Here is a 14,166-nt window from a genome sequence, read left to right as displayed (position 1 = left end):
AAATCAGTCAATCAACAACTGTTTTTGGAGGTGCCTGGGTGGCTCAGTCGTTAAGCGTCTGCCTTCGGCTCAGGTCCTGATCCCAGGGTTCTGGGATCAAGCCCCACATCGGGCTCCCTGCTCAGCGGGAAGCCTGCTTCTCCCTCTCCCACTCCCCCTGCTTGTGTTCCCTCTCTCACTGTGTCTCTCTCTGTCAAATGAATAAGTGAAATCTTTGAAAAAAAAAAAAAATCAACAACTGCTTTTGGGACCTATTGTGTGCCTCATATCACTGGGTGTTAGGAAAGAATTAGAAGAACTCTCTCTTCAAGGAGCATTGGAAAAACAAAGCTACATGTGAATAATTACTGCAAAATTAAATACTGAATTGTGTGGTACCACATTATGGGCTTCATTAGGACAGGGCTCATGTCAGACACATTTTGAATCATAAGCTTCACTAGAGTCACTAGAATCTGCTTTTCACCCTGTATGCCATCTCTTGCCATAGTTATTGGCCGATAGTAGTAGATAGTGTAGAAAAGTTGGTTGGCAGCACTTCCATTGTATTTTACAGTTCACCAAGCATTTTCACATAGATTAGAAAATTTTCACAGCAGTTCTGTGAGATGGGTATTTTTATGCCCATGTGACGTGAGGCTTAGAATACTTAACTAATTTAATGTCACACAGTGACTGCATATACTTACTTGAAACCTAATGCTCTTCCAGTTTGTATTATAAATGTTGCCTCTTTTATTCTCCTAAGTACATATAGTAGATGCTTAGTGAAGATTAGGTGTGGAGTATTTATTATAAATATAGGAGGGAAAAATTAGGGTAGCCTTCGGTATGCTAGAAGATTTCATATGACTGTCTTTTTTAGGTTATTTTGAGGATCAAATGAGTTAATGCATGAAAAGTGTTTAGAACTGTGCATGGCACATAGTGCTCAAGAAATGTTGGCTATTACTGTTATTATTATTCTTATGGGGATAAGCCTTAAACTGCACTTGAAGGATAGCTTTAGAGAACTAGAAGGGAAGAGGAGGAACCTTCTGGGTAGAAGTGAATAATGTTAGCAAAAGTATGAAAATTATAAACATGAAATATGAGGTAAGAGTGGGAAAATCAACTTAATTGGTATGAAAAGCTTATTTTAGGGATCATAAGGTTTTGTGGGGTTTTTTGATTTTTTAAATGATGGTCAGAGCAGGGCCAGATTTTGGAAGACCTAAACAGAAAAAAAAGAAGACAAATTTGAATTTGATAAGATGGGCAGTAGAGAGCCACTAAAGGGTTTTGAGCAGGGTAGTTGACATTGTTTCAGAAAGATTAGTCTGGCCACAGTATTTGGGACAGACATTGTGAAAGAGAGAATCAGAAGGAAGAAAGATGAAGTGATAAGGACTGGGATTTGGCGACAGTGGAGGATTAAAGAGAAAGAGGCAAAGTTGAGACTGGTGTCGAAGGAAATGAAGACCTACTGATTGATATTTTCCTTCTTCCTCTTTCCCTCCAATCCTTGCTACGAGCCAAGTTTTGAAAACCTAAGTACATGAAAAAAGGTGCTATTAACAGAAAATCAGATGGTGTGCAAGGAAGCTAGTTTGGGAGGGGACAAATTGAGTCCCCTGTGTGAATAAGAGTATCTTTGGTTGTGGAAACTCTGTGGTAACAGTAACTAAGTCATAATACACAGCGGTAATTTTTTCATATTATATTTTTCATTGAAAGATCATGAAACATTTCAGAAAATAACTTTTTGTTGTTGTTGCATTGAATGTGAAGATTCTATGTTATGTCAAAAGTTTATAACAAAACCAAAAGTTGGTTTTCCTAAAGAGAAAACTTTGCCTTTTCCCGTGTCTCTCCATAGGCTCCCAGAATCCTTACAGAAACTCAAAATGTATCCGATATTTTTGTGTCTCTTCGTCAAATCCACTCAAAATAAGGGGCTGGATAACTATTTGCACTTAGAATTTACTCTGTATTATAGGAAAATATTCTGGAAAAAAATGGTTATTAATTCTTGCTAAGTTAGTAGAAGTTATGAGAACAGATAGAGTCAAAGATAGAGTCAAAGGCTGGGAACCAGTTCAGGAGCCTTATGGTATACCAAACCTGCATCAACATAGTTTAATACTTAGAAGTGTATAGGCAGCTTAGTGATTAAGAGCCCAGGCTTTAGAGTCAGACAGTTTTTTGGGTCCAAGTAATTGTTTTTGGATGTGGTCAAATGCTTTTTCATGCTAACTCTCACGGAAATGATGGCACCTACTTACTTCGTAGTGTTGCTATGAGGATTAAATGATTTAATCCTCTGTACTGTCCTGTCATATAGTAAATGTTCAGAAAATGCTCATTATTACTATATTTGATCATTCAGTATGTATTAATTAAATTTTTACTATGTGCCAGTCCCTGGGGTGTAATAGCAAAAGATGTATAGAGTCTCACAGACCCACAGTTTAATGGGAGATGCAAACTACTAATAAGGTGCTTCTGCTATTGGGGACTCATTGGGCTTTGATAGCACAAGGGAAGGATTGCTAACTCACTGCAGCTTGGGCGGGGACAGTTTCTCCAAGGAAGTGACCTCTAATCTGAGATGGTCAGTCCTGGCCAAAAGAGAAACAGTGTTATGAACAGTGTGAGAGAGATGATTTTATCTGTTCTAACATAGTTTTTGTCTTGTTTATAAAGAACAGTAGTACAGACCTTGAACTCTCCATGCACACCCATGATTAAGAACCAAATTCTTTTGGAATAACAGCTACTGAGACTGCACAGCTGCCACCTTGTGACAATCTCATTACATGCCCTTTATGATTTAATAAGCTAGATATTTTACCAAGTTTGTCCGAATGAGATGGGATACAGTTGTTGATAGTAATAGCTTGTTTCACCTCTCTTTTCTGAGTGTTTACATTTTCTTATTCTATTTGTCATAGGTCCCATGTTCCAGAACCTTAGTGTAGTATTACTGATCCCTTGTTTTTGTCTGCATTTTATGGTATTTTCTGAAAGTTCAGCAGGTAGAGTTCTCTTAAGAAAGCTTAGTTATTCTTTATAAGAGCAATGACTCATAGTGAAGGTACAAACAGCAAAAATGGAAAACTAGTAAAGGATACTGATTGAATGATATCTAATGGTAGCAACTCTTTTTTTCTTTTCTTTTCTTTCTTTTCTTTCGCATTGTCTGGGAAAAAAATACTCCAGTTTTGATGAGATAAGAATAGTGTCTTCTCCCAGATATTAGGTTTTTCAGAAGAGAAATAACTAGATTAGAATAATATTGAGTTTAAGGTTTTCTAATGAAATTATGTGAGAATGCATGGAATCTTGACCATTTTATGATTCTCAGTCTTTAGTTTCCTCCATTTCCCTGAATATCTTTATATGACCTAATATTGCATTGCAGCTATTTTATGACTCAAAGTGACATGAGATATAACTTTATACTGAAAAATGAGAACCTCATTCAATTGTAACTATTAGTAGAATTTAGACAAAAAAATAGAATTTTTTGATCAACTAGTAGACCCAAGTAAATATTTCACCTGCTTTTTTGTTTGAAAAAACTTCAAGGTGTGTAATATCTTTAAAAAGTGGTAACTTAGGTTAAAAGGGTGCATCATAAAAGTGTTATGCTGTATTTTACTTGGTTAATTTGATTTTAAAATACGTGCATTGTTGGGAAGCTTGGGAAGATGGTGGAGTAGCAGGACCCTAAGTTCACCCCATCCCATGTTGACAACTAGATATCACTCACATCGATGTAAATACGCTAGAGGGCAATCCAAAGATGGGTAGAACAAACTCCACAACTAAATGTAAAGAAGCTGCATCTGAGGGGGTGCCTGGGTGGCTCAGTCAGTTAAGTGTCTGCCTTCAGCTCAGGTCATGATCTCAGGGTCCTGGGATCAAGTGCCATGTCGGGCTCTCTGCTCAGTGGGGAGTTTGCTTCTCCCTCTCATTCTCCCTCTGTGCTTTCCCTCTCTCTTTTTCTCTCTCAAATAAATAAATGAACTCTTTAAAGAAAAAAAAGCTGCATCTGAGAGGTTACCAAGGGTAGAAACAGTGGTTGGGAGCTGCCCACAGGAGGGAGGGAGCTACGGGTGTAGAGAGGGGAAAGAAAACAGTCTCTCACACTAGGGATCCCAAACCATAACATCTGGCTTTGAAAACCAGAGGGGCTGAATTCCATGAGTTTGTATAAATCACAGGATTTGGAGTCTGGAGCTTAAAAAGTCAGCTGACTCAGCACCGGGCAAGATGGGAGAGTGAGTGATAGCTGGATCTTGCCTTTAAAGATACAGCAGCCCATAGAGAGGCAACATAGAAATGACAGTTTGCATAGTGCCTGGGACAAACAAGAGGAAGATATGTTTATACTGATTTTGAGTGTGTTAGGGGACTTCTCTGGGAACAAAGGAGGTGGCAGGCACCATTTTCCTCCCCTGCTGCCCAGCATAAACACAGGGCCACCTGTGGGCAGCACTGCACAGACACTTGCTACCTAACCTGCTAGCAGTGTGCCTTGCCCATGTGTTCTCCTGAGGACTGGCACACTCCAAGCATGCTGACCTCAGCCCTTAGCTCACCTGATGTCTTCTCAGAGCTCGCAGCCTGTGTCTCACTAACACCACAGAAAGCAAGCAAAGCCCACAACAGATACAGAGTCAATGAAGATGTCTGGACTGAAAGAAAAAGCGACTCAGACACAACACAAGCAACACAAACAGGAGATTCCCCTGAAGTGCCAGGTTCTGGTGAACAGGGGACACTATACTGCAGAGCAGTACAGGACCTCTTCTTCATGAAGCCATTACTTTCAAGAGCAGAAGGTGTAGCTGACTTTCCTAACAAAGAGAAACTGACACAGACAGACAAAATGAGGAAACAGAGGAATATGTCCCAAATGAAAAAACAGGACAAAATCACAGCAGGAGATTAAGTGAAACAGAAAAAAGTAAGATGTTTGATAAAGAATTTAAAGTAATGCTCATAAAGATAGTGGACTTCAGAAAAGGGTGGAGGACATCAGTGAAACTCTTGACAAAGAGATAAAAAATGGGTGCCTGGATGGCTCAGTCATTAAGTGCCTGCCTTCAGCTCAGGTCATGATCCCAGGGTCCTGGGATCGAGCCCTGCATCGGGCTCCCTGCTTGGCAGGAAGCCTGCTTCTCCCTCTCCCACTCCCCCTGCTTGTGTTCCCTCTCTTGCTGTGTCTCTCTCTGTCAAACAAATAAATAAATAAACTCTTTAAAAAAGAGAGAGAGATAAAAAATAATGTATCAGAGGTGAAGAACTCGATAAATGAAATTAAAAATACAATAGATGGAATAAATAAACAGTAGGCTACAGGAAGCAGAGGAGCCTGTAAGTGACCTGGAGGATAGAGTAATGGAAAGCAATCAAGCTGAACAGGTGAGAGACAAATAAATACTACATAATGAGAATAGACTTAGAAAATTCAGTGACTCCATCAAGCATAAGAGAGAAAGGGGGACAGAAAATGTATTTGAAGAAGTAATAGCTGAAAACTTCCCACATCATGGGAGGGAAACAGAGATCCTGATTCAGGGGCACAGAAATCCCCCTGTTAGGATTCAACCTAAGGAGGTACACACCAAGACACATAGTAATTAAAATGGCAAAAAATAGTGATAAACGAAGAATTTTATTTTATTTTATTTAAAGATTTTATTTATTTGACACAGAGAGAGAGATAGCGAGAGCAGGAACACAAGCAGGGGGAGTAGGAGAGGGAGAAGCAGGCTTCCCGCCAGGCAGGGAGCCCGATGCAGGGCTCAATCCCAGGATCCTGGGATCATGACCTGAGCCAAAGGCTGACACTTAACGACCGAGCCACCCAGGTGCGCCAGGAAAGAATTTTAAAGATTGTAAAAAAAAAAGATGGTTACATATACAGGAAACCCCATAAGGCTATCAGCTGATTTTTCAGCAGAAACGTTGCAGACCAGAAGGGACTGGTATGATATATTGAAAGTGCTCAAAGGGAAAAATTGGAAGCCAAGAATATTCTATCCAGCAAGGCTGTCATTCAGATTAGAAGGAATTTCCCAGACAAACAAAAGTTAAAAGAATTCATGACCACTAAACCAGCCCTACAAGAAATGCTAAGGGGGGCTTTGTAAGAGGAAAACAAAAATCATAAGTAAGAGTAAGAAAAAACAGGAAGTACAAAAACAACAAAAAAATAAGTATATCTATAAAAATCAGTCAAGAGAAGCACAAAATAAAAGGATGTAAAATATGATACCAAATATCTGAAATGTGGAGAGGAGAGGAGTAAAATTAAGCAACCATTAGCTGAACATAGACTGCTATATGCGGAAGATGTTATATATAAACCTAACGGTAACTACAAGTCAAAAACAGTAATAAATTGAATGAGATCTTGCCATTTGCAACGACGTGGATGGAACTGGAGGGTATTATGCTGAGCGAAATAAGTCAAACAGAGAAAGACATGTATCATATGACCTCACTGATAGGAGGAATTCTTAATCTCAGGAAACAAACTGAGGGTTGCTGGAGTGGGGGGTGGGGTGGGAGGGATGGGGTGACTGGGTGATGGATACTGGGGAGGGTATGTGCTGTGGTAAGCGCTGTGAATTGTGCAAGACTGTTGAATCTCAGATCTGTACCTCTGAAACAAATAATGCAATATATGTTAAGAAAGAAAAAAAGAAGAAAAATGTAGCAGGAGGGGAAGAATGAAGGGGGAGAAATCGGAGGGGGAGAAGAACCATGAGAGACGATGGACTCTGAAAAACAAACTGAGGGTTCTAGAGGGGAGGGGGGTGGGAGGATGGCTTAGCCTGGTGATGGGTATTGAGGAGGGCACGTTCTGCATGGAGCACTGAGCATACTAGCAAACAATGAATCATGGAACACTATATCTAAAACTAATGATGTAATGTATGGGGATTAACATAACAATAAAAAAATTTAAAAAAAACACTAATAAATTAAAAAAAAACAATAAGGAATCCAAATATTTTGCTAAAGAAAGCCAACAAATCATGAAAGAAGAGAGCAAGAGAAGAAAGGAACAGAGAGGAACTATCAAAATAACCATAAGTCAAGTAACAAAATGGCAATAAATACATACATATCAATAATTACTTTGAATGTACATGGACTAAATGCTCCAATCATGGCACATGATGACAGAATGGATAAAAAAGCAAGACCCATCTACATGCTGCCTGCCAGAGACTCATTTCAGACCTAAGGACATATGCAGACTGAAAGTGAAGGGATAGAGAAACATCTATCATGCAAATGGAAGTGAAAAGGTAGCCTGAGTAGCAAGTTATATCGACAAAATAGACTTTCATACAAGGGCTGTAAAAAGGGACAAAGGACACTGTATGATCATAAACAATACAATCCAACAAGAAGATATAAAAATTGTAAATATTTATGAATCCAACTTGGGAGCACCCAAATAAATACATAAAGCAGTTAATAACAAACATAAAGAAAATGATCAATAGTAATACAATAATAGTAGGGTACTTCAACACTTCACTTACATCAATAGACAGATCATTCAAACAAAATCAACAAAGAAACAGTGGTTTTGAATGACATATTGGCCCAGATGGATCTAACAGATATAGTCAGAACATTCCATCCTAAGACAGCAGAATACACATTCTTTTCAAATGTACGTGGAGCATTCTCCAGAATAGATCACATATTAGGCCACAAAACAAGTCTCAACAAATTCAGAAAAATTGAAGTTATAAAAATACATCTTTTCTGACCACAATGGTATGAAACTAGAAATCAAGCACAAGAAAAAACATGAAAAGCACATAAATACATGGAGGTTAAATAACATACTACTAAACAATGAATGAGTAAATCAAGAAATCAAAGAGGAAATAAAAAATACATGGAGAGAAATGAAAATGCAAACACAATAGTCCAAAATCTGGGATATAGCAAAAGCTGTTCTAAGAGGGAAGTTTATAGCAATATAGGCCTACCTCAAGAAGCAAGAAAAATCCTAAATAAACAACCAATCTAACCTTACATCTAAAGGAACTAGAGAAAGAACAACAAACAAAGCCACAAGCCAGTAGAAGGTAGGAAATAATAAAGATTAGAGCAGAAATAAAGTAGAAACTAAAAAAACAATAGAACAAATCAGTGAAACCAGGAGCCAGTTCTTTGAAAAATCAACAAAATCATAAGCCTTTAGCCAGATTCATAAAAAGAGAGAGAGGACTCAAGTAAATAAAATTAGAAATGAAAGGGGAGAAGTAACAACCGAAGCACAGAAATCAAAAAGATTGTAGGAGAATGTTAACCTATGTCCCAGCAAACAAAAGTCCAGGACCAGATGGTTTCACAAGGGGATTCTACCAAACATTTAAAGAAGAGTTAACACCTGTTCTCAAACTATTCCAAAAAATAGAAAAGGAAAACTTCTTAATTTATTCTATGAAGCCAACATTACCCTGATACCAAAGCTAGATAAAGACACTACAAAAAAAGAGAAATACAGGCCAATATCTCTTTCTGAACATAGATGCAAAAATTTTCAACAAAATACTAGCAAACTGAACCCAACAATACATTAAAAATTCATTCACCAGAATCAAGTGGAATTTATTCCTGGGGTGCAAGGGTGGTTCAGTATTCACAAGTCAATCAATGTGATTCATCACATCAATAAAAGAAGGAATAAAAACCAAATGATCATTTTAATGGATGCAGAAAAAGCATTTTAGAATATAAAACATCCATTCATGATAAAAACCCTCAGCAAAGTGGGATTAGAGGGAACACCTCAACATAATAAAAGCCATAAATGAAAAACCCACAGCTAACATAATATTCAATGGTGAAAAACCGAGAGCATTTCCCCTAAGGTCAGGAACAAGACAAGGATGTCCACTCTCACCACTCATATTTAACGTAGTACTGGAAGTCCTAGCCACAGTGATCAGAAAAGAGGAAGGAAGAAGTAAAACTTTTTCTATGTGCAGATGACATGATACTATATATGGAAAACCTTAAAGACTCCACCAAAAAGCTATTAGAACTGATAAATGAATTCAGTAAGATTGCATGATAGCAAATCAACATATAGAAATTCATGGTATTTTTATATACTAATAAGCAACAGAAAGAGAAATTAAGAAAGCAATTCCATTTACAATTGCACCAAAGGTAATAAAATATCTAGGAATAAACTTAACCAAGGAGGTGAAAGACTTGTGTAAAAATATATAAATTATCTTTTATCAATGTTTTATAGTTTATATTTTATATATATATATTATATATAGTTTATATATTTATAAACAATATTTATAAACATTGATAAAAGATGTTGCTGTTTCTACACAAACAAGTGGAAAGATAATCTGTGCTCATGGATTGGAAGAACAAATATTGTAAAAGTGTCCATACTACACAAATGTATACAATCTACAGATTTAATGTTATCCCTATCAAAATACCAACAACATTTTTCACAGAACTGGAACAAAGAATCCTAAAATTTGTATGGAACCACAAAGACCCTGAATAGCCAGAGCAATTTTGAAAAAGAAAAGCAAAGTTGGAGATGTCACAATTCCAGACTTCAACTTATACTACAAAGCTTTAGTAATCAAAACAAGCATGGTACTAGCACAAAAATAGGCACATAGATCAATGGAACAGAATAGAAAACCAGAGGTAAACTCACAATTATATGGTCAGTTAATCTTCGACAAAGCAGGAAAGAATATCCAGTGGGAAAAAGACAGCCTCTTCAACAAATGGTGTTGAGAAAAGTGGACAGCAACATGCAAAAGAATGAAACTGGCCCACTGGCTTACACCATACACAAAGCTAAATTCCAAATGGATTAAGGACCTAAATGTGAGACATAAAACCGTAAAAATCCTAGAAGAGAGCACAGGCAGTAACTTCTCTGATATCGGACATAGCAACTTTTTTCTAGAGATGTCTCCTGAGGCAAGGGAAGCAAAAGCAAAAATAAAACTATTGGGACTACATCAAATAAAAAGCTTCTGCACAGCAAAGGTAATAATCAACAAAACTAAAAGACGGCCTATGGGATGGGAAAAGATATTTGCAAATGACATATCTGATAAAGGGTTAGTATCCAGAATTATAAAGAACTTCTATAACTCGATGCCTGAAAAACAACTAATTCAATTTAAAAATGAGCAGACAAGATGAACGAACATTTCTCCAAAGAAGACATCCAGATGTCCAACGGACACATGAAAAGATACTCACCATCAGTGATCATCAGGGAACTGCAAAGCAAAACTGCAATGAGCTATCACCTCACACCTGGCAGAATGGCTAAAATCAACAACACAGGAAACAACAGGTGTTGGCAAGGATGTGGAGAAATAGGAACCCTCTTGCACTATTTGTGGGAATGCAAACTGATGCAGCCATGCTGGAAAACAGTATGGGGATTCCCCAGAAAGTTGAAAATGGAACTACCCTACAACCTAGTACTCACAGTACTGGGTATTTACCCAAAAAATACAGAAACACTAATTCACAGAGACACTACGTGTACCCTCTGTTTATTGCAGCATTATTTACAATAGCTAAATTATGGAAGCAGCCCAAGTGTCCATCAATAGGATAAAGAAGAGGTTTTATACACACACACACATACACATATACACACAATGGAATATTGAGCCACAAAAAAGAATAAAATCTTGCCATTTGCAACAACATGGATGAGCTAAAGAGTATAATGCTAAGCAAAATAAGCCAGCTAGAGAAGGACAAATACCGTATTATTTTATTCATATGTGGAATTTAGGAAACAAAACAAATGAGCAAAGGAAAAAAAATGAGAGAGAGAGACAAACGAAGAAATAGACTCTTAACTACAGAGAACACACTGATGGTTACCAGAGGGTAGGTGGGTGGGGGGTGGGTGAAATAGGTGAAGGAGATTAATAGTACACTTATCTTGATAAACACTGAATAATGTTGAGTCAGTGTATTATGCACCTGAAACTAATATAACACTGTATGTTAACTATGCTGGAACTAAAATAGAGAACTTAATAGAAGAATTTATTGCATTATTAAAGAAATGGCTGTCAGCATTTTCTTATAAAGGATAAGATTTTATTTAAATTTTGAAAAACATTATTTCAAATGATAAGGTACTCTCCAAAATGTATTTGTATATTAACAGAATCAGGATGGGTTTTTTTTCCTTATTGTCTTTTTCCTTTTATTTTTAAAGGTGAAAATGCCTCACATTGTGCTCTTTTCTTTAGGTTTATTGTAGGGAAGGAAGAAATTCCCACACATTCTTATTCACCAGAAGCAGCATATGCAAAAGTGGAACAAAAGACAGAGAAACATGAAGAAAAGCCAAGAAGATTGAATATAATTGCTCTAATCAGGAAACTTGTGGATTCAGTGTAAGTTTTTTATCTTGATATTTAGCACACTGTGTTACTGTTTTATATGATATTTGTACTTTGCCAAGGTGTTTTATTTTCTTTTCAGTAATGATATACATATATATCATATCTATCTTTTTTTTTTTTTTTACCAGAAACAGTGCATAGAGTTTTATAAAAGGCACATAATGGCAAGTCAGTGTTATTTATTATTTTTGTCTGGACTATAGACCAACATATGCCTTTAGAATAGATTTATATGAACTTGTAATAGTTTTCTATGTCAAACTAGACACAGTTGTAGGAGGCTAGAATGGGGAACTTTAGGAAACAGGTTAATATGTGCTAATCAAATATTCCAAATGTGGAAAGGAGAAAGAAAAGTTCTGGGGCACATTCAAGAAGATAGAGGAATAATAAGGAGCAAACCTTACATAAATGTTTTTTGTAAGAGTAGAAATTTTCAGGGCTTTGGAAATGGAATAAAACATCTTTATTTGTATATTATACAAAGAAGTCTGAATTTCATACAAATAGTATTTGGTTTTTTTGGTTTTTTTTTTAACTTTGTCCTTTTTTTGTTGTTGTTATGTTAGTCACCATACAATACATCATTAGTTTTTGATGTAGTGATCCACGATCCATTGTTTTCGTATAACATCCAGAGCTCCACGCAATATGTGCCCTCCTTAATACCCATCACTGGGCTATTTCAAGTATAGGAATTATACTTCTATATAATATTAAAATACATCTATAATTAATAGAAAATTTAGTGATTTAAAATTAGAACATCAGTTAATAAAAATAATCTTTGTAGTGATATTTTAGAGAGTGTTGAATGAATAGCCAATATAGAAAGTTAGGGATCAGTTATGGGAAGCTGAAGCCAATAAATCAGACCTTAGACTCTCATTTCACCCCTGCTGGCTTTGTGACTTTGGGCAAGTGATTTAACCACTCTGGACCCTAAAGTCCTCATCTGTTAACTTGGGTTAATGATCTCTGTTATGGAGTGTTGCGTCCATTAAATGAAATAACATGTGAGTTGCCTCACGTACATGAGCACAGAGTAGGTGCTCAAAATTTTTACTGTATTTAAAGACTTTGTCTTCATTTTAGTATACAGCACATACAGAAGGTAAGAGGGAGGGAAGGAATAACAGATGGCAGGAATAATTGTGGTAGTAAACTTTTTAAAAAAATTTATGTATATCCTTTTTTTTTATCATGATAAGTGCACTCCTTAATCCCCATCACCTGTTTCACCCATATCCCTAACTACCTCCCCTCTGATAATCAGCAGTTTGTTCTCTGTAGTTAAGAGTCTGTTTCTTGATTAGTTTCTCTCTTTTTTTTTCCCTTTGCTCATTTGTTTCCTAAATTCCACATATGAGTAATACGGTTGAATATTACTCTCTGTGTGTGTGTGTGTGTGTGTGTGTGTGTGTGTGTGTATACCACCTCTTCTTTATCCATTCATTGATTGAAATGGGCTGCTTCCATAATTTGGCTATTGTAAATAATGTTGCAATAAACATAGAGATGCATATGTCCGTTTGAATTAGTGTTTTGTAATTTTTGGGTAAATAGCCACTAGTGAGATTGGTAATGAACTTCTTAATTCTTAAGCAAGTTCAAAATAGTTACTGATCACCTGAGTGAAGAAAAGAGACAAGGAATCCCTATTCATGGAAATCATGTCACCATGAATCAGAGGGGAATGCGGAGACGGGAATGCAGAGAATGTATTATGTGGGTGAATGATGCCTTGGGTATCAGAACTAATCAGGTCATGGCAGAACTTGTCAGACTTGCCTCCGTGAGTCCACTGCTGTGGAAGCAGATGCAGGGTAATACATAAGCAGAGCAGATAAGACAGGAGATGGGGAGTCCAGGTTTTGAGAAGTTTTAATAACAGACTGAGGGAAGATTAAATGACAGTATAGCTGATACCAGAATTGAACTTCACTAGCAAAGAGAGTTTAACGATTTCTGTGTAGTTCCAGTAGCACTGGCTGAGGAATGCCTTTGAAGAGGACACTTAGAAGTATGAAGAGTGATGGTTTACACATGGCCACCCCTCTCTGATTTACCTCTTTTAGGTCCCAGCTTTAATCCCTCAACTTCACATGGCCAGATATGTCCCATCATCCTGATGACATAAGGGCTACGGGCAGCAGGAATCCCTGCCGTCCCCCTTGTCTGTGAAGGGCTACACGTATATGCCAGCTGTGGTGCAGAATTGGATTTCCGAAAGGGTTTTGCTAATCAGTTTGCAAATGGAATTAAAGAGGTGTGGAGCCAGAATATCACTCTACACATTATTGTTACAAACAAGAAACTTAATGTGTTCCAACCATGAGATAATTAATTAACTGCAGTCTGCAAGAATTACAAAGACTACTCATTTTGGAACATGAACACTTCATAGAGAAAGGGGGAGAGCCAGACCCCTGTTAGATATTTTACTTACTTTTTTACGCCTCAATATAGTCCTGGAGTCAGCATACCAAATAATTAAAAATCTATGTGTCTTGAACAGTAGCCCCCCCCAGCAGAAACATTTACTAAACACCAGAGGACCAAGTGGTTTGCATTTAAATCACAAATAACCTACTTTTGAATTCCCACATGATCTATTACTCTATTTATTTTAAAAACTGAATTTTGAATTCTAATACCGTATCATGTTTCTTTTCCAGATGTTTTCTCTCAAATATAATTAAGTATAAAT

At 36.9% G+C, this 14,166-nt stretch overlaps 1 protein-coding gene across 1 annotated transcript in view; it reads left to right on the top strand.

The window, feature by feature from the left end:
* LOC144379886 (transmembrane protein 135-like) overlaps positions 1-14,166 on the top strand; it is a 98,326-nt gene that overhangs the window by 61,544 nt on the left and 22,616 nt on the right. The window contains exon 3 of the mRNA XM_078060540.1: positions 11,301-11,447. Coding sequence (XP_077916666.1) covers positions 11,301-11,447 — 147 coding nt within the window. The remainder of the gene's footprint in view (positions 1-11,300; positions 11,448-14,166) is intronic.

Source organism: Halichoerus grypus, chromosome 13 (assembly GCF_964656455.1).
Source record: "Halichoerus grypus chromosome 13, mHalGry1.hap1.1, whole genome shotgun sequence".
Lineage (NCBI taxonomy): Eukaryota > Metazoa > Chordata > Mammalia > Carnivora > Phocidae > Halichoerus > Halichoerus grypus.
Note: the sequence above shows the minus strand (reverse complement) of the source record. Positions and strands in the feature narration are given on the sequence as shown.